The sequence below is a fragment of the Podarcis bocagei genome, assembly GCF_964188305.1.
Source record: "Podarcis bocagei genome assembly, chromosome: 10".
NCBI classification, from domain to species: Eukaryota; Metazoa; Chordata; class Lepidosauria; order Squamata; family Lacertidae; genus Podarcis; species Podarcis bocagei.
The window spans coordinates 31,965,256-31,984,277 of NC_138135.1; the positions used below are offsets into that span (position 1 = coordinate 31,965,256).

Here is a 19,022-nt window from a genome sequence, read left to right on the forward strand (position 1 = left end):
TGCTACTTTAGATATAGTCATGCTTATTCAATTGCAGCTGGATAAAATTCAGATGCCCTCTTAATAGGAGCGGTGAATCTGTTTTATGGTGGAGGCTGCATTTCCCGATATTTCAATTTGTCGTGGGACCACAAGTCAGCCATAGTCAGGGTGAGTAGATGGGCCAATTCCTTTTCTTCCACCCAGCTGCTAGTGAAAAGCCATTTATTTGTCCTTTGCTTATAGAGGGCGAAAGCCAGGTAGGCATCCACAGGACTTCAGTTCTGCCAGGAGGAGGACGAAGGGGAAGTTCTGAAGGACCTCGCAGCCACCCTTCGACTTGAGCCCATGCCACACTTCTCAGGCACATTCCTGAAGTGTAGGCGGGTTCCCACAGGCAAGACGCAGTGATGACAGCAAGAACCTTTACTGGACTACATAACTGGGGAACAGGGGCAAAGCAGCTGCTTATATACATTCCTGAAAGTCTGGGCCACTCCCACTCCCAACATGATTGGCTGTCTAAACTTCCAAGCTGCGAATCACGACTCAGAATTCAAGGACCAATGGCAGAGACCCAAATCCTGAAGTGTTCTGTGATTGGAAGTCATGTATCAAATCAGAACACATGAGCTCAGATTCCTTAGTCCAGACTCAAACTCAGGCAAACACAGACCACAGAATATGTAACGGTTCCATTTCCCTGTAATCCTGAGAACTGTAGTTCATGAAATCTACTGGGAATTGGTACTCTGTGAAGGGTAAACTACAGTTCCCGGGGTTATTTGGTACCAGTTGCTGTAAAAGAACCGTGTGTAAGCAAGGCCTTTCCAAGACAGTCATTGGCTGGCCTTTTTTTGCTCCGCCTTCTTTTTTCATTCTGAAACCGCCAATTGGCGTCAACAACCGCCTCTCATTCTTTCCCCGACCGCCCTGGTTTGTTTACCATCTGATGTATTTTTTTTAAATAGTCTACTTCCTTTTTCTTTTTTAGTCCCGCCTCCGCTCTTTAATTACGATAGGTAGATAAGGGTGTGACGCCCACTTTTCGCTAACGCTGTTGTTTTCGTTCGCCGTATTTTATAGGCTACTAACCTCTATTCTTCTACCTGATAGGCTTACAGCAGCTGTCACTTTGCTCCGGGCCTCCATGCCGCTTTCTTCCCATAGGCTACGGCGGGAAGGGGCGGGCTTTTCAAGTCCTCGGTTCCATCCTTCCCCCCGCCCGCTCCGAAAGCCCATCCAGCGCGCTCACATCTGGATCCTCTTCCCTTCCCAATCACTGTAACGGGTTGCCATGGCAACACAGTCCCCGTCCTCCCCGCCCCGCCCCTATCACCATGGCTGGTAACATCCGCCTCGTCCCTCGAACCTGCCAGTCACGGGTCTTTCTGCAACGCGGTTGGCCGCTGAGCCAGGGCCCGCTTCTGTTTCGCCCGACGCGCCTAGTCGCCGAGCCCCTCGATTGGTGCTCCCGCGCCGCCGCCTCCCCTCCGTCCGTCATGGCGGCGCTGCGCTCCTGATTGGCCCGGGCGGGAGCGGAGGAGGAGGAGAAAGAGGCGGTGCGGGGGTGGCGGCGGCGGTGAGAGCGGCCGGTCCCAGCATGGCGGGCTGCAGGCGGCTAAGCGGCTCGTGCCTGCGCGAGGTGCTGGGCGAGGCGCAGGGCGTCCTCTTCGACTGCGACGGGGTCCTGTGGACGGGCGAGCGGGCGGTGCCCGGCGCCCCGGAGCTGCTGGAGCGCCTCAGCCGCAACGGCAAGGCCGCCCTCTTCGTCTCCAACAACAGCCGCCGCTCGGTGCCCGAGCTGGAGCGCCGCTTCTCCCGCCTGGGCTTCCGCGGCGTCCGCGCCGAGCAGGTCTTCAGCTCCGCGCTCTGCTCCGCGCTCTACCTCCGGCAGCGCCTGCTGGGCGGCGAGAGCGGCTCCGGAGACTCGCCCCCGGCCGGCTGCGTCTTCGTGCTGGGCGGGGAAGGGCTGCGCGGGGAGCTGCGGGACGCCGGGCTGCGCCTGGTCGGCGAAGGAGGAGGAGCAGGCGGGGACGACCAGGAGGAGGACCCGGCCGGCCACGAGAGGCTGCCGGTGCGCGCCGTCGTCGTCGGCTACGACGACCAGTTCACGTTCGCCAAGCTGACCGAGGCCTGCGCCTACCTGCGAGACCCGCAGTGCCTGCTGGTGGCCACCGACCCGGACCCTTGGCACCCGCTGAGCAGCGGGCAGCGCACCCCGGGTGAGTGACGGGGAGCGGGGCTCCAACACGGAGCCTCTGCGGCGCCTGGTTCCTGAGCATGAGCAGAGCTCCCCTTCCGCTCATGGCCGAGTGACTGTAGTTTGCCCTGTTCCCTCCCCTCCGCCCTCGCGTTCCTTAGCTTTGGAGAGGGATTTCCAAACCGACAGGACAAGGAGCCCAGGGTTTTTAAAGTAAGGTCTGGAACCTCAGCTGGCGAACTTTAGGGTGTGCCCTGGGTTCAGATGGTAAGCACTCGTGACTGGTAATGGATACCTGGAAAATCTTAGAATTGGGGTAGTGCTTCTTAAGCCTTATGGGGCTTGTTCCCATGTTGCTGTGGTTCAAACGGAACAATACGCCGTCTCGCTTGTAGTATTTTTACCATAGATGCGCAAGCTGAGGCCAAACTCTTATGGCTTACTTAGACACCTCATGAGTTGAGCTAGGGTTTGAATCTAAGTCCATAGACCACCCTTCTTGGGTCAAGGGTTAAGGATGGTTCTCCAAAAGGATCAGGTGTCCTTTTTCCTAAAATACCAGTTAAAGGAACACTACCCTTGTGTCCCATTGCTGGCATCTGTGGAGCCTCTTAGGAGCATCCTGGACTAAGGATGGTATTCCCCTCTGGGTCTGGGAGGAACTCCTGGCCATGTATTATGTCGTCAGTGGTCAAGCACTATTAGTTTGGGAGCCCATTCCTGTATCCTGCTCATCGGATGCTAAAATACTATGTCTGCCAAGTATGGGGTCCTGTAAAGCTATGTGATACATGGTACATCCCAGGTACCCAATATTCTTGGTAGGCTGTTTGGGTTGTTAGCTAGATCTGCATTATTACGGTGCCTTACATTGATCAGTATTGTGAGTTAGCCATACAGTTCCTCAAACCATCATGAGTAGCCATCCACTTTCCTTCACCTGTGCATCAGGCTCTGTGTGACAGTGCAGGCGGTCTTTTCTGTACCTTGGGGAATCCCAAACCTAGAATCTATTAAGGATTGTAAGAGAACTAAAAAAAGTGCTACAATTCCATTAGCTGGCTTCAGGTTCCTGATTTTATTTCCCTAGACTTCTAGTGCCACACTTGTGAGGCAGCTGACGTGTCTGTTCATTCTTTATTTGGAAATATTCACTGTTAACCTCAACAGTATCCCAAATGTGACCAGTTTACATCCCACTTTATGCCAGTGCTAATCAATCAAAGGGGAAGCTTACTGTTAGTCATACAGGACAATGTGTAAGTTACATGACACAATGAAAGGAAATTCAAATATCTAGCCTAATGCTAGAAATGTGTTCTTTCCATGAACTAACACACCAGCAGGGAGTGGAGTAGAATTTCTTTTCATCAAGGCCTTGGAGTCAGCGCTCTCATCCTGGATAGAGTTTGTGCTTTTATCCTTGGATTAGGATTTAAGTTCTCGGACTAGGGTTTAAGATGTGTAGCAGCCTTGTAATAAGCCCACAAAAGTTACTAGCCTGCTGGAGACTCTCAAAGGAGAGATAAAGACCTCTGTCCTTCCTCCACCAGCTCACTGCATTTCTATCCTGGGGATGGAGGTGGGACCTTCCCTTGTCTTGCAGTCTGCTTGGTTTCTATGCCTGGCACATAGGAGGGATGGAGTGCTATGCCTCTCCTTCGCCTTTCTGCTAGATCACATGCATTCAATTCCTTGTTGCATTTGGCTACCAAGCAAGTGCTTATCTCCAACACTGAGGCTGAGGTCATAGTGTGTTGGGCTGCACAGGTTGGCTGCAGGTGGGGACTGCATGGTTGAATTCTCCTCCATGCAATTGGAGGAGCATTCAGTGTGGCATGTCCCTGTCTCCTAAAGGGACAGTTGCAGAGTTACCACCTCATTGAGACAACTAGGCCTGTTCAGTCTCACCATTTGGAGGCTTAAAAAGTTGCTCTTTTGCACATCCTTTGTCAACCCAATCTAGCTTGATTGCATAAATATGTAGGCTATGCTTAAGTTGCTTAATGAATTGGAGACCAATCTTTTCACATGAGGGTGTCTTGTTGTCTTTTCTCTCTCAGGAACAGGGAGTCTCACTGCTGCAGTTGAAACAGCATCTGGGCGCAAGGCAATGGTAATTGGGAAGCCCAACACGTATATGTTTGAGTGCATTGTGGAGCGCTTTGGTGTGGATCCATCCCGCATGCTCATGGTGGGTGACCGGCTGGAGACAGATATCCTGTTTGGCAAGAACTGTGGCCTTGAAACGGTCTTGACCCTGACAGGAGTCTCAAACCTAGAGGAGGCACAGGCATACATGGCCAGCGACAGCCCTGCTGCAAAGGACCTGGTGCCTCATTATTATGTGGACAGTATTGCAGACTTAATACCCGGCCTGGATGAGTAAGGGGAGATGTGGGTGGGCAGAGTTCCTAGTCCCATTCCTGATTGCCGCCCTTTCCTACTTCTGCTCCCTCTCTCCTTGATTCTGGGCTCATCACATTCCAGTGTTTCTTCAAGAATGAAGAGAGGGGTGTTAGTTCATTATTTGAGGTCCTTTTGTTTTACTTTAGCCAGCTATAAGGGAACAGAGAATCTTATGTGAAAGTGGGTTATTTATAGGCCGAACCATTATTTATTTATTTCCCCCTCCTCTTGGCATGAAGTAGTTATTTATTTAAATTATCTTGGTTTTACTGTTGCCACTAGTGGCCTTCTTACTGTTGTCCTCGGCTTTTTTTCCCCTTTGAAACACAGCAATGTGCTTGCTGTGATGTTTTCTGTTCCCAAGCTTGAATGAAGCAACGTTTGTACCGGTACTATTTATCTCTCTTCTATAGCCACTGTCATTCCATGCCAGTGTTGGGGTAGCGGGGTTTATCCCAGAACTCTTGCTGTGAAAAGGGGAGCATTCAAAATCCAGTTCAGAAGTAACACAGTTCTTCTACAGAACGGCTCTTCGGGGAAAATAATTCCTGTGGGTGTATATACAAGCTTATCATAACACTACAACTTGCTCTGAAGTGATAAGGGCTGAGGGTAGGTTTCTGATGCACGTTACATGTTTGATCCATTCAAACTTTGTCTGGCATTTTCATCCACAGGAATTACTCCCAAAGTGCTGTGTTGTGCAGGTGGGGAGAAATTGCCAACTAGCTCAGTCAGAAAGCATATAAGTGTGGTAAATCTGGAATATGTAAAACTCTTTTAACTGTGAATTAAATATGAAGGTGGGTTTTTTTCTGTCTTGAGAGTTTTCTCAGGTGACAGAATTTTTATCACTCCAGTTTAATTTTGGGATTGCTGCTGTAAGGAATGAAATGCATAGAACAATTTTTTGTGCCCATGAAGTTCTAAATTGGCTGTCACTTCGTCTTGGTAATCCTTCAGTAATAACAGCCTCCAGATATTCCTGCCTGTATTGAGGTAGGAACACAATGTGTTTTCCCCCACCCCCTTCTCTCTGACTGGGTGGACCAATGAAACATGTCAGTAAATTAATTCACTCCTGTCTGTGCCTGATAGGATTCACCACTCTCCTAGGTGGGGGGTGAACCTTGATCCGCCCTCTGACCTGCTGTGGTGTTCTTTGATTTGTGGGATAACGTTGGCATTTCCAGTGCTGTCAATGTGCCACAGCATCCCAAAATAAGTCCTTGCTTGTCTTTTTATGGTTTATTATGTATTTATTAAAGTGTTTGTATAAATTATGCTGATGAGTTGTGCCAAAGTGGGCATGTAGCCTCTGGGCCCACTCACTTACCTGTACCTCCATGTTGTTGTGGTTCTCTGACATTCGCTGTCATTCTGCACATAATAAAATGCAGGCACAAGATGGAATCTGGCTTTTTTCCCCATTAATCTACTCAGTGGCATGATAGAAATATATCAAATCAGAGATAGCTGTGTATAATGACTGAATAAATTAGTTGATTATCTTAACACACATTATCTTTTCAAATTTGGGGGGGGGGGGGCAAAAGAAGCCTAAATGGAAGGTGCTGAAATTGGACACAACTTCTTACCAAGCAAGGGTATACTTGCTGATGAGCTCTGTTTCATTTTAGAAATGCAAATAATCTGCCTGACATAATAGCTGAGAAACTGAATTGAGGCAAATACAAAACATCACTCAAGTTTTGGAGTCGGTGTGAACTGGAAGGTGGTTTGTTTTTTGGCAGTGAAGCCCTTCGAATACTTGCTGTGACTTTGCTAAGATTCTTGTTGTGTGTTAACTTACCGCTCTTCCTGATTTCTAATTAAAATTCCTTCCAGACAATATCCAAATGCTAAGAAATTAAGTCTGGGCCAAGTGAACGTGGTGACATAGTGCAACTCAGGCGAGTGAATTCAGTCCTGTTCAGTTGCTTGAAAGTGTCCTGCTTGGATGTTTACCAGAAAAAATGGAAGAAGAATTGAACTCTTCAGCTTTGAAAGCTTTAGGAGAGACAGTAATTCTACAGAGGTTTATCCCTAATCAATGGAGCAAAGCTGATATATTTCACGAGAGGATACACATTTTTTAAAAGCTTAATCATGAAGCCAAAGGGTACCTTGTAATACACAAAAATCCATTACTTGATACTTCTGAGACTCATTAAAAGCCAGACCAAACTAGGTCATAAAAATATTCTGTTTTGAGTCTTATCCAAGAACTATATAACTGTTGAGCAGCCACTGAGTTCATACGTAGAAGAAAGTGCCAAAGAGGAAGGTGAGCAGAGAAGTTGTGTCAGATGAACTGAAAGATCGCTTGGCAATCTTTTAGTTCATGTGAAAGCCATTCAGTTCAAGCCTAAGCTCTGAAATTCAGGCTTGTGTCACAACAGTTATAGATCTATTATCCCAATCACTGAGATCATTGAGGTGTTCTGTTCCACTGTGTTAGATGCTTCAGTTCTGAAAAAGCCCTTTACTGATGGGGAGAAAGAGAGGTCCCTCCGTTTGATCTTGGGGCTTGGGCAGGTTCAGAGAACAGGTGATTCAATACATCTTTCTGTACACTGCTGTTGTGGGTGTTTGCAGCCTCTTTTTGCATCCCTTCTCCACAAACACTACCATCCTTTTACCCCGATGTTGCTGGATTCTGACTCCCACGATCCCTGCCCATTGGCCAGCCTTGCTGGGGCTGATGGGCCTTGGAGTCCAGCAACATCTGGAGGGACACAGGTGCCCCATTCCTGCTTTGCTCTTATTTGCAAAACAAACCCCACCTATGGGATACCTCTTTCAACTCAAGTCTAAATATCACCAGAGCAAGCTTGTTTGCTCTTATTAAATTCATCTTTCATATGTCCTTTCACGATGGGGAAACAGGATGCAGACTTGACCTTTTAGTTCAGCTCTTTTGAGGTACTACGGAGCCTGCAGCTAATTTTGTCAGAGCTGGGAGATGCTGCATTTAAGCCAGTCCCAAGGGCAATGAGTAAGTTAGCTGCTGCTGCTCTTGCCTGGCTGTTCTGGTCATGCTTTAGAGATATAGCACACATTGTTTCACCACAACAGCCTTGAAAAGTGAGAAGTGGTGCACAGAAAACAAAGAGGGCATGGTATGTTACAGGTGATTATTCATTTTCATTGGGCTTCACTGTACATATAACATGATGAGCCTGGCAACACAGCTGTGGCTCCCTTGCCCCTCAAGCCAGCATAACCTGACTAGGATGATGGGAACTGTAGTCTTTCATGGGTTCCCCATCCCAGCCCTACAAGAGTCAAGCGGACGGACGTTCCTGGTCCAAATGAAATTCCCTTGGCAACAAAATGGTATGTATTATCCTGTGTGTTTGCTGTGCAAAACTATAGTTGGGCTGTAACGTGCTGCATTTTTTAAAAATGTTGCTCTAATTGTGGTTATAAACACAAGGTGATGAATAAGCGAGAAGCTGTCATTATCTGGCTTCTGTGGGTGGATGTGGAGTGATCTTCAGTGGAATATTTGACTTACTATCCAGGGTTGCAAAATAAAGAAGCCCAAGTAACAATGAGATAATAAGAGAGAGATTAAACTCAACTATGGATAATAAGGCATTGCAGGCTTATTCACACAATCAGTTTAAAGCTTCCATCCCTGCATGTTGCATTGCGGGAACTGATCCGCTTCAGAAGTGAAAGGCTGGTAAATGTGGAAATAAAGGACTGTAATGGATTGGAGGGTAGTTTTGTTCTGAGAGGGTTGCTGCTGAAAACCTGTCCCTTTCTTAATACCTGATGAATGGTGGGGCATTCTAGCTTATACATGGGCAGGGGAGAATCCTGGTAGCTATAGGGAAAAATGCATTTCCCCTGTTAGGTTTTGGGATATCTCCATTTTCTTCAAGTGGAAGCACTTGAAGGGTTTGATTCCCCACAACATTTGTTACGCTTTAAAACTGTCAAGCTTGCCCAGTCCTGAAAGTCGTCGCAAGTACCAAACCTTTCAAATCAACGTTTCATCCAGCAGAGGGCTCCCGAGTGCAGCAGCTGATGCAACGAACATTCGGCTTAAAGTGCAGAATAGTTTGTTGTAAGATGTGCTGATTCCTTGCGTATGAAGCAAGTATATTTATTCAGTAGATTCTATATTCCTACAATAAAAGTTAGCAACCAGTTGCCTTCCGTGGGGCATGAATTAAACTCTTCCCTTTCTCAGCCTTCTGAATTTCATGGGATTAGAGGGCAATGGCATGGCCTCTTCTCTCATCCCATAATCTGCCCCACCCTGCCCTGGACACACATACACCCAAGGCAGCAAGTGCTGGGCTGCCCCTTCCTCCTGTTCCCCACTAAGTGGTCTACTTGCCAAGTGAGAGTCCTAAAATAATCAAAACATGTACTGGCCACCAAAATGCAAACGGATGAGCAAGTCTAAGCCTATTTAAACATTTACAAAGAACTCGTAAGGTACCAATTAAAGGGAGAAACAGAAAAGCTAACCATAGGAAAGCTTGGGGCTCAGCTTGAACCACAAGAAAGCAGAAGGAAGAAGTGAGAGTCCTAAGTTCTGATTCACATACTCAAATAACAGCTTTTACTAACTCTTTGGCTGCTAGTTAGCATAACTTACTCCCATTCATTCTTTCCATGGAGTGATTCAGCTGTCTTCTCCAGGATCGGTGTATGGCCTTCAAGCACAAATTATTATATGTTTGATCAAACTGGGATTCTATTTCTGCCCTTGCTAGTTTAGAAATAGTATTGTTATGAGTTTCTGGTTGGTGCCCTGAGTCGTTTCCCATTCTTGGGATCCTGTATCTGTAGGGGTAGAATGTATGAGAGCAAGCTTGCCCAACCAGTCCCTTCATCTAGGACTAGGTAAATTGCTTTGGGTGGCTAGCTAAGCACCACCATTAGCATAACCAAAGAAGTTGCTCTGTGCCACTGAACAAATTGGTGGACCTTCCCACACCTAGCTGCTAGGTATGAGAAGAGTAGCCAGAGTTGTATGTGAGAGCTGGAAGCAGGCTGGAATCTGGAAACACAGAGACCTGCTTACTCTGTGCTGGATTGAAAGCTGCAATGAATGGAGAAGCAAGTTCTTTTGGGGTGTTAATACTGTGACCACCTCCATCCTAAAGACACCAGGGTGCCTAGAACACCTGGAGTCTTTGATGCAAAACCTCAAGAAGTCTATACTTCCCAACTTTGCAACCTTTTAAAAGGAGGGCTTGATCCTGTTTCTTTGTGAAGCATGGAGGCATTGGTAGTATTTTTCACTGTAATCCAGCAGTCTTGAGGTCTTCTCTGCTGTACCTCACTATTGATTTGTATTGTCTCCATGCCTAGGATATGAGAACTTTTGCTCATTCTCACACAAAAATATCTCAACTGTATTGTTATTAATTTCATTTCTATACTGCTTTATATTTTTAAGGAGGGGTGTCTCAAAGCAGTTTACAACACATTAAAACACAAAATAAAATAAGCCAGAATAAAACATTACGGAAGAAAGTCAAAGTATACATTAAAAACATCTTAATTAACCGGAAACGAAAATATTATCTTAAAGATTTCAAAGTAGAATCATGTGAGAGAATCCACAATAATCTAGAAAGAGCTGATGATCCATAGATGGATTTCCTAATTCCACATCCCCAAAGCAGCCATGTAACATCAGCAGTCAGCAGAAAAAAGCGAGTGTTGTCATATGAACTGGTAACCAGTTTAAAAAGCAGAAGCAGAATATATAAATAAACAGACAGCTTTTCCAGGGGAGGGAAGTAGGCAGCGGGGTCCTCCAAGGATCTGTATTGGGAACAATGCTGAGCAGCTTGTCTTGGAATTGGGAGTAAGCAGTATTGCCATTGGTCTGCCTTGCTCGGCCTTATCTTTTCCATTGACTAGGTGTAGCTGGTCCAAAGGAAAGCAGAGCAATATGTTTGGCACCAGCTTGGCTGCAGGAATTGCTGGAAGGAGCTGCACAAGGCACCATCCAACCATCTTAGGGACTCCGCTCTGGATTTGTGTAGCGTTTACCCCTTAGCCTTTTCTTCCCCCAAAGATATCCTTCGAGGCAAATTGATTGGGGGAGGGAGAGGAAGGAAAAAGCCACAGGCCAAGTCCTAAATATGAGCATCTGGTGCTCTGAGGTATTGTGTGCAGCACTCATGAAACATTGAGCTACGGTAGTTTTGTTTCTAGTCCACCCTGGCAGGGAGTGGGCACCACAAGCCAAACTGTACCATAGACAGGCACTGGGGGCATTGGGGCCTTCCAGCTCAGGTGCACAAGAAACTTCTATTGGCTGTGCCACTTGTGATTCCTGTTGGCACCTAGGTGGCAATGCCACAAGCTTTGGGGGAAAGCGTTACCCGTGTGAAGAAGGTGGTTAGGCAGACCTGATCCCAAGGCTGCCCTGCAAGAGAAGGGCAGCATGTGCTCCTGCATATTGGATTCAAAAATGTTCCAGAAACCATAGTTGGACACACAAGATATACTAGTTTCTGAAGAATTGCAGGTGCAGCGATGCAATTTTTCTCAAGAAAACGTGGGCGTCGATTTATACTAGTCTTGCTCCATTCATTCAAACCACAAAGATTTTCTCCCCTCCGTTCCGCTAGATTGCTAGCAAGCAATCTTATCTAGACCCGTATGGATCCTTTTTTTTATTGCCCTCTCCACCCAAATTAAGATGCTGGTGTGTGACAATAAAAAGGGTGTGACAGTAAAAGTTTCCCACACTCCACAGCCAACATCATGCCAGAGCCCTTTTATATATAAAAAAGACATATTTCAGGAGAAGTAATAGATTATGGCTGATAAGACCCAACAGACACCAGTTGTGCTTCTTGATTAAATGCAGTGACGGGGGAGAATGACCCATCTTACTTCCAGGAATTGTGTGCCCTGATTCCATGGCAATGGCTGAGTAGAGCGACATTAGGAAGCACCTATTAAGAACCACATTGGCAACATGCATGGGCCAAAGTGTTCTGTGCATTATCATAATGTAAACCAGAGTTTGCCAGGGTTTAACCCTCGAGCTCATTTTTCTGGAAGGATTTCACATGCTCCGAAATTAAGCAATATAGGCAAGGAGCCAAAGAGCTGCATTAGGCAAACTCAAGGACCCAGATGTGGTTAGCAGGCTGAACTTTTGCTGCCTCCTTCTTTTTCTTCTCCACTTCTTTGGTCAGCAGACTCCCAGGCCATATCACACGCTAGTATGGGAAGTCCCCCTCCATTTCAGAAGTGGCTGCTGTGTGGCCTATAAAGCATCTGTCTGTTGCACAGCTCTATGGATCCCATCCTAGCTGTATCAAAACCGTTGAGCCTCAGTTGCTGAATGACTCATAATGACTCATGGGGTTACCACAGAAATCCTTCCACATGATATGGAAAGCTGAAATATCATGTGGCACAGCAGAGACTGGGGTGACTTTATGGTGTATGGTTTATTTACACATATATACCACCTGAGCCTATGATGGAGGAGCTCACAGCATCAGCACCCCAAGAGGGCCCTTCTTCCTCCATGGGCACAGATATCAAGCATTGTGCTCTGCTTCTGTCTCCTCACCTTGCCGCCTTTCTTCCCGGTGACATCACTCCTCCCTCCAACCTCTCTAAGCTTGATCTTCTACTAACTCTGAGTTGAGGGAGAGGCCCCAACCATTTTCCATCTCACACTTGAGTTCCTTTGGTCCTTCGTAGTCCTAATGGCTCATCCCCCAGTCTATCACCTGAAGAGGAAGTTACCCTTGCTTAATTAGTACAGTGGTACCTCTGGTTGCAAATGGGATCCGTTCTGGAGGCCCGTTCGCAACATGAGCAGAATGCAACCTGCATCTGTGCTTGCGCGGGTCACGATTTGTCACTTCTGCGCATGCGTGTGACGTCATTTTGCACATCTAGCCATGCGCAAGCAGCGAAACCCGGAAGTAACCCTTTCCGGTACTGCCAGGTCACCACGGGATGCAACCTGAAAACGCTCAACCTGACAGAAACATAACATGAGGTATGACTGTATTTAAGACTTGTTGATTCTGGGGGATTGGCATTGTCTTCCACACAACTTAATACACATGGGTCTGGATTAATGTGTATGAGTCTGGCATCCATGTCTTAACACTCCAAGCATTGATTAAATTCTAACATTTGCTTGATTCAGAGATTACAGTGGTCTAGCACCCACAAACACATAGCACTATGTTATATGGTGATTGACCATCAACAGAGAACCACAGCAGAATGTTGGGTGCAATATTTAGGTGTGTATGAAGGCAGCATATAGCCTTTCCTGCAGCAAAGATATTCCTACAGCCTTTCCTGCAGCAAACATTCCTGCAGCTCTGAAAATAAAAGCAAAGATTTTTCTATTCTGGTGGGCTTTTGGTTTTGAATTAGATTGCCTGCTGCTTGGTTTATTTGACTCCTGCTTTTAAAATCTAATGTTTCATTAGGACAAGTAGTCTGTGTTCTGCATGAGGCTTGCATTGCAGTAAGCCCAGGAGTTAAGCGGCATGCTCAGGATCCCAGCTACACTGACCCCTACCAGTGGTCATTATTGATGTGCTAATTTCAGAATTAGAGGCATCAACATCTGAATACCAATCTCTGGAAAACATGATCAGGGAGTGAGTGCTCTTGGCCCTCGTGACCTGCTTGTGGGTGTCAAACAGGAATCTCGTTGGCCATAATGGGAAGAAGGATGTTGAGCTAGATAGGCCTTTAGGTGGATCCAGCAAAATTGCTCTTACGTTCTTAGCTAGAGATAAGCAGGTGATGTTCAAAGAATGAGCAGATGGCTTGTGTTAAGTTGTGGGCGAACATATCAGACGACACAGCGATTCTTCCAAAGCAGCTCTTTATTTGTAAGCTGGAACAGAACTGAGTTTAGGAGCTCAGTTAGCCTGCTAAAATAGAGCTCCAGAACAATGTAACTGTTGCCATTTTCTAAAACTATCCAATCACTGAACGTCACTTTCGATCCTTCATTTGCATACAAACTATCCAATCACTGAACGTCACTTTCGATCCTTCATTTGCATAACTATCTACAGTATCCGCCTGCTGGCCCAGGATGAGAACTTCAGTTCATAACAGCTTGTATGCCGAAGATCATTGGCATCTCCACGTGAAATGGTTATCGGCCAGCAGGTGGGAAATACCTCTATCTGAGATCTTGGATAGCTGCTGCCCATCAGAATGGATGGTACTCAGTTATTGAATTTTTTTATTGAGATTTTCACACAATACAGTAAAATTGCAGGTGCAGAAAATACAAAACAAAAGAGGAAAACAGAAGACAAGAAAAGGGCAATAGAAATAAAGAGAGGAAACACAGAGAAAGATAAAGCAAAGGACACATTAACAATGAATAAATAAATAAATGCTAAAGAGGAACTTTTCCACTTTGTGTTAAACAATATTTATTTTAAGCTGTTTCAGAATCATTCATTTCTTTTTCCCAAGAGAAGTCCAAGAAAGCATGTGTGGGACGTTTACATAGTTACGACTTGTCCCATACACGAAACAGGCGGCAAGATATCAGACCCAACAGGTTAGTCCCATTTTGCAAGCTCTGAGCTCAGCCTGGAAGCCTGAGAATTAAGTGTTTGCGTGGGCTTGCAAAGCTGCAGGCAACATCACTGTGGCCACGAAAATCAGGGAGAGGGTGTGGACTACCCACGTAGCTTTGCAGTGAGAGCACCATCTCCCTGGTAATTACACAGCAATGGAAGTTTATCTTGGCCACAAATACACACAGAGAACCAACCAGTTCTAAAGTAGAAAGAGGTGGAAGCTCAGCAACTCTGGCTCCCTAAAAAAGCTCAATAACTTTGGTCAATCCAATGGGTGGATCACTGCTAGTTTTTTATAGTGGGAGTAGATCACAGTCTCTTGGAAGTTGGACAGCCCTGCTATAGGGGATATCTGCTCTTTTGTTCTTTTTTTGTGTGGCCCATAGATTGGGGATTTTCATTTGAGAAGGCCACACCTTCAAGCCTGAAGCTTTGGTCTTCATGCCTAGTGACTGTCATTCTTTCATTCATTGGATTTATATTCTGTATTGGGTCTATTAAGTTGTAAGCCTGCGACCAGCGACTGTCTTATCTTTGAGACACTGTACAGTGCTTAGTAAATTGTAGGTGTTTTATAAGCAATGCACGACCTTGTATTCCACCAACTTGACTCAAAAGTCCCCTCAGGGCGCCTCAATTGTGCCTTAAAATTGTGAACAATACACTGCAATGTATCCATGAACTACAATGAATTAAAGCATCATAAAATATGACACAAACAAATAGTTGCACTATGATCCGCTATATTGCACTAACATTGAACCTGACTTCCCAGAGTGGTGAGAAACCCTAAGTGCAGAACTACCAGGCTTAGTTTTATTTGGATGTTGGAGGTGACTTACAGCATATATTAATAAATATTTGCTATATTTATTAACACCCAAACAAAGCAAGGGGATGCAAACAGCTCCTCTTACAAGGCAGATTTCCCAGCAACATACATGTGTAGACCCCATAACTGTACTCCAGTTACTGTTAGCTCCAAAAAAGACTGTTTAGGGATCGCTCTCTACTTCTTGCATCTTCCATAAACTCTGAAAGTAAAAGTGGCCCTGTTGGCTCCTAAGAACAGTTCAAAAATCCATTTATCAGGCCAATCAAAACAGCACAAAATATTGTACCTGCTTTCAAGCTAGGTCTACACTATTAAAAAAAGGTAAAGAACCCTTGGACAGTTAAGTCCAGTAAAAGGCGACTATGGGGTGTGGCGTTCATCTCGATTTCAGGCCAAGGGAGCTGGTGTTTGTCCACAGACAGCTTTCCAGATCACGTGGCCAGCATGACTAAACTGCTTCTGGTGCAATGGAGCACTTTGTTGGAAACCAGAGCACACGGAAATGCCGTTCATCTTCCCGCTGCAGCGGTACCTGTTTATCTACTTGCACTGGTGTGCTTTCGAACTGCTAGTTGGCAGGTGCTGGGACAGAGCAATGGGAGCTCACCCAGTCACGGGGATTTGAACCGCTGACTTTCTGATCAGCAAGCCCAAGAGGCTCAGTGGTTTAGACCACAGCACCACCTGCGTCCTTTACCTTTACCTTCCACACTATACATTTAAAGCACATTCAATGCACATTTAACCACAAGACTTCCAACCGTTGTCTTCCCATCCCCTCAAACATCAATTCCCAGCACTCTTTAAGAAACTACTGTTCTCATGGTTCTTTTCAGAAACCCATGGAGTTTAAATGTGCACTCGATGTGCTTTAGAATTTTCAAATCCATGGTGTGGATCGCTTCACCAGACAAGATGGTAAGGAAATAAACTGGGGGAGGGAGGGGGGAAATGGATTGAGCTAACACAGAAGCCATGGAGTCTGCATCTGGTCTTGGCCTTAAGGCAGAATGGGGCAAGAAGGTGGCAGACATTCAGATGAAGCTCTTTAAGGTGCTAGACAGGTTTCAGGTAGTTGCAGCAAGGCCTGCTGGGAAGAAGAAGCAGAACAATAGTTTGATTTCCCCATCAGACACAAGAACTGGCTTCTGCCCAGGTCCGTCTCCATCCGTAGGCAAAATGCATAAGCTCCTTGATAAGCAGAGAACAGGAATCCAAAGAAACCAGGCAGTGTTTCTACCAGCAAAGGTGGAGATTAATTTTTGGTGGCGTGCTAGACAATAAGTCAATAGATGACAAATTGGGTAGCTTCACCCAGCTGTCAGAGGGAACTGTTCCCTCAGAGAATGGAGTCCCATTTTCTGGTGGCATAAAACCCTCTTCCTCCAGTTTATTATCCTCCCTTGTTGAATGGCTAAATTTGGCATTTTCCAAGTCACAGGAAAAGCCCATGTTGGCACATAAGAAAGATTCTCATTCCATATTAGGGATTCCACCCCCCCCCACCCCCCCAAAAAAATGTCTTAATGGTTAGTTCCCACTGATGAAATTTCAGTGGATTAGCCTGGACTGTTAACAACCAATCTGCATAAAAAAGGGAGTATTCATGATTGTAACTTTGAAATTTGGGCTGCTTTTTAAAAAAAACCCTGTGATGTTCTGTTGCCACTTCTTTCTGGTCATGACAAGGGAGAATTAGATGATGTGGTTACTCCCCTAAAGCAGTTCTACTTCACACCACACTATATATTTTAAGTCCATGGCTTCCCCAAAAGAATTCTGGGCACTGTAGTTTACTCCTTACAGAGCTATGATTCCCATCACTCTTAACAAGTGACAGTTCTGAGGATTCTTTGGGGGAGGTGGACCATGTATGGTGTAGACTTGACCTTATTACTGATTTCAGTGTCATGGAGACGGGGAGCAACCACTGTGTAGAATCAACCTCAGTGTCAGGGCAGGTCCACAGTACATAGGCCGCTATTGTATTTTACTATTATTTCTAATGCTTAGAATCTGTATGCGTATAAGGAAAAGAGAATGTGGCTCTGGCCCCACCCACATTTGGCTCCAGCCCTTCCCACCACTGCCATGGAACCCCTCCAGAAGATGTGTCGTGAAGGGGAGGCAGCCCTCAGCTTGAACTAATGTTCTCTATTCCTGCCGACCTGCTCCAGAGCAGGAGTGTCCCTCTTGGATTGGCTTGAGGAAGACAGGGCAGTGTGTGATAATCTTTACGATGGCCCTTCCTGTCAGCACCAAAGACCACCAGTCACCACTGGGTGCCTGTATCAAGCCTAGTTCACGCCTGTATGTCCATTCTTTGATTACTGCAACATCCAGGGATGTTTTGATGTGTGAATGGGCCTTCTCAGTCCAAGTTGCATAGAAAGCATTCCATTGACTTAATATACTTGTTAACACTCTTTCTGGTCTTGCCACCGTTCATCATAATTAAAATCTCTCTCAGGTGCCGGGCAGATGTTGCCAGGTGCTTTGGGGGCCAATGTCTTAGGAATGACTCACACAAAGGTGTGGCAGCCTAGCTAGCAAGCACTGGGTTTCAGTACATGTTTCTGATGCAAGATATCCTGTAGGCAAGGGAAGGTTGGAGACTGATGGGGAACTCAATGCTAAAAGAGGAATATAACAGAATTGCTTCTGTTGAGGGGGGAGTTGCAAGGAGTGACTTTTGATCTATTTAATTCTCTCTGTTTCCTTCCTCTTCCCCAAATTGATAGATAATATCTCTCTTCTGGTCTGCAGACTTCTCACATGTCTAACTCAGCTTCTGTGAAGCTGAGGGTGGAAACAGTTTATAGCCAGCAAGAACAGAGCTAGTAGCTGAGACCAGCAGGTGAGAACCAGAAGCTTTTGTCCAGGTGAGAGAATAGCATTGGACTCACTCATCTGTAAAGAGGCTTCCTTGACTGCCCTCTCTGTAGTTACTTCCCTGATTATCCCAGGTTGGACAGTGATGTTCATTGCAAGCCTTCCAATGTTTCTGGTTGGGAAAGCGGGACACACCCACCCATACACCTCCCACCCCACCCCACTTGAACTCTGTGTGCCTGATTTTCCACACATGCACCGATGCAGACTTTTCAAAAGGGAGAAGCAGCAGTGCAAAGCCGTTTCTCACTCTCAGCAGTGATCTGTCATTCAAAAGCACTTTTTTTTCTTTCCCCACTCCTCTTCCCCATCTCCAAAACACTTTCGGGTGGGCACGAAATTGACACCAGGCCAGAAACAGCTTGTCAGCTGCCACAGTCAATTTCATGATTCTGTTGACTTGGATGGAATTGTTGACATAGATGGCTGCAATTCAGAGGCCTTGTTACCAGCATACAGTTATCAAGCTGCAAATTCAAAATCGGGGCTAGTGCAATGGTAATAGGGAAGTCACTCTGTTGCTGAACAAGAGTTGAGAATTATCCCTCCCCACAAGATTTCCTTTTTTCCTGTCCTGTGCTACCACCACCCACCAAAGTTCTGCAGTGCCTCCTGTCTTTTCTACTACACACCATCAAAGTGTTATTAAACTCTGGAATTTATGCTAGAGGGCTAAAATGATATCTGAACCATTAATGCTGTTGCCATAAGCATAGAGAAACGAACCTAGTAGAGGAAGAAAGAAAGATTTGTTCTGACTCTCTTGGAAGAGCTTCAGCCTATCTTGTGATGAGGGGAGGGGTGGAAGAACACAAGGCGAGCAAAGCCACACAAACCACAAAAGCAGACGTTTGGCCTGCAGCCTGGTTCTGCGCTGCTCTACAGATTTAATTATACAGATGCTGCTCTTGCAGAGAAGTTATTTCGTCCCCCCTTCAAAAAAAAAAAAAAAAAGCATTTTCCGTTTAGAATGAGTCACAATTGGTCTGGTCTACCAAATGTGGGTAGATTTCAAAAGATGCGGAATTTTCTGGAAGGGCCTTTTGCACCAAACGGTTTGCTCGCTCTTTTTGAAAGAAGCATTAGGGCTGCCTCAAGACACGCCCAGCCAAGGATGGATGGGAGGTTT

General features: G+C 46.0%; 1 protein-coding gene across 1 annotated transcript; it reads left to right on the forward strand.

Moving 5' to 3' along the window:
• The first annotated feature begins 1,470 nt into the window (after window positions 1-1,470).
• Window positions 1,471-6,004, forward strand: PDXP (pyridoxal phosphatase). Its single transcript, XM_081211140.1, has 2 exons — window positions 1,471-2,204; window positions 4,246-6,004. The coding sequence occupies exons 1-2, from the start codon at window positions 1,583-1,585 to the stop codon at window positions 4,569-4,571; spliced, it is 948 nt and encodes a 315-aa protein (XP_081067266.1). The 5' UTR covers window positions 1,471-1,582; the 3' UTR covers window positions 4,572-6,004.
• The last annotated feature ends 13,018 nt before the right edge of the window (window positions 6,005-19,022 follow it).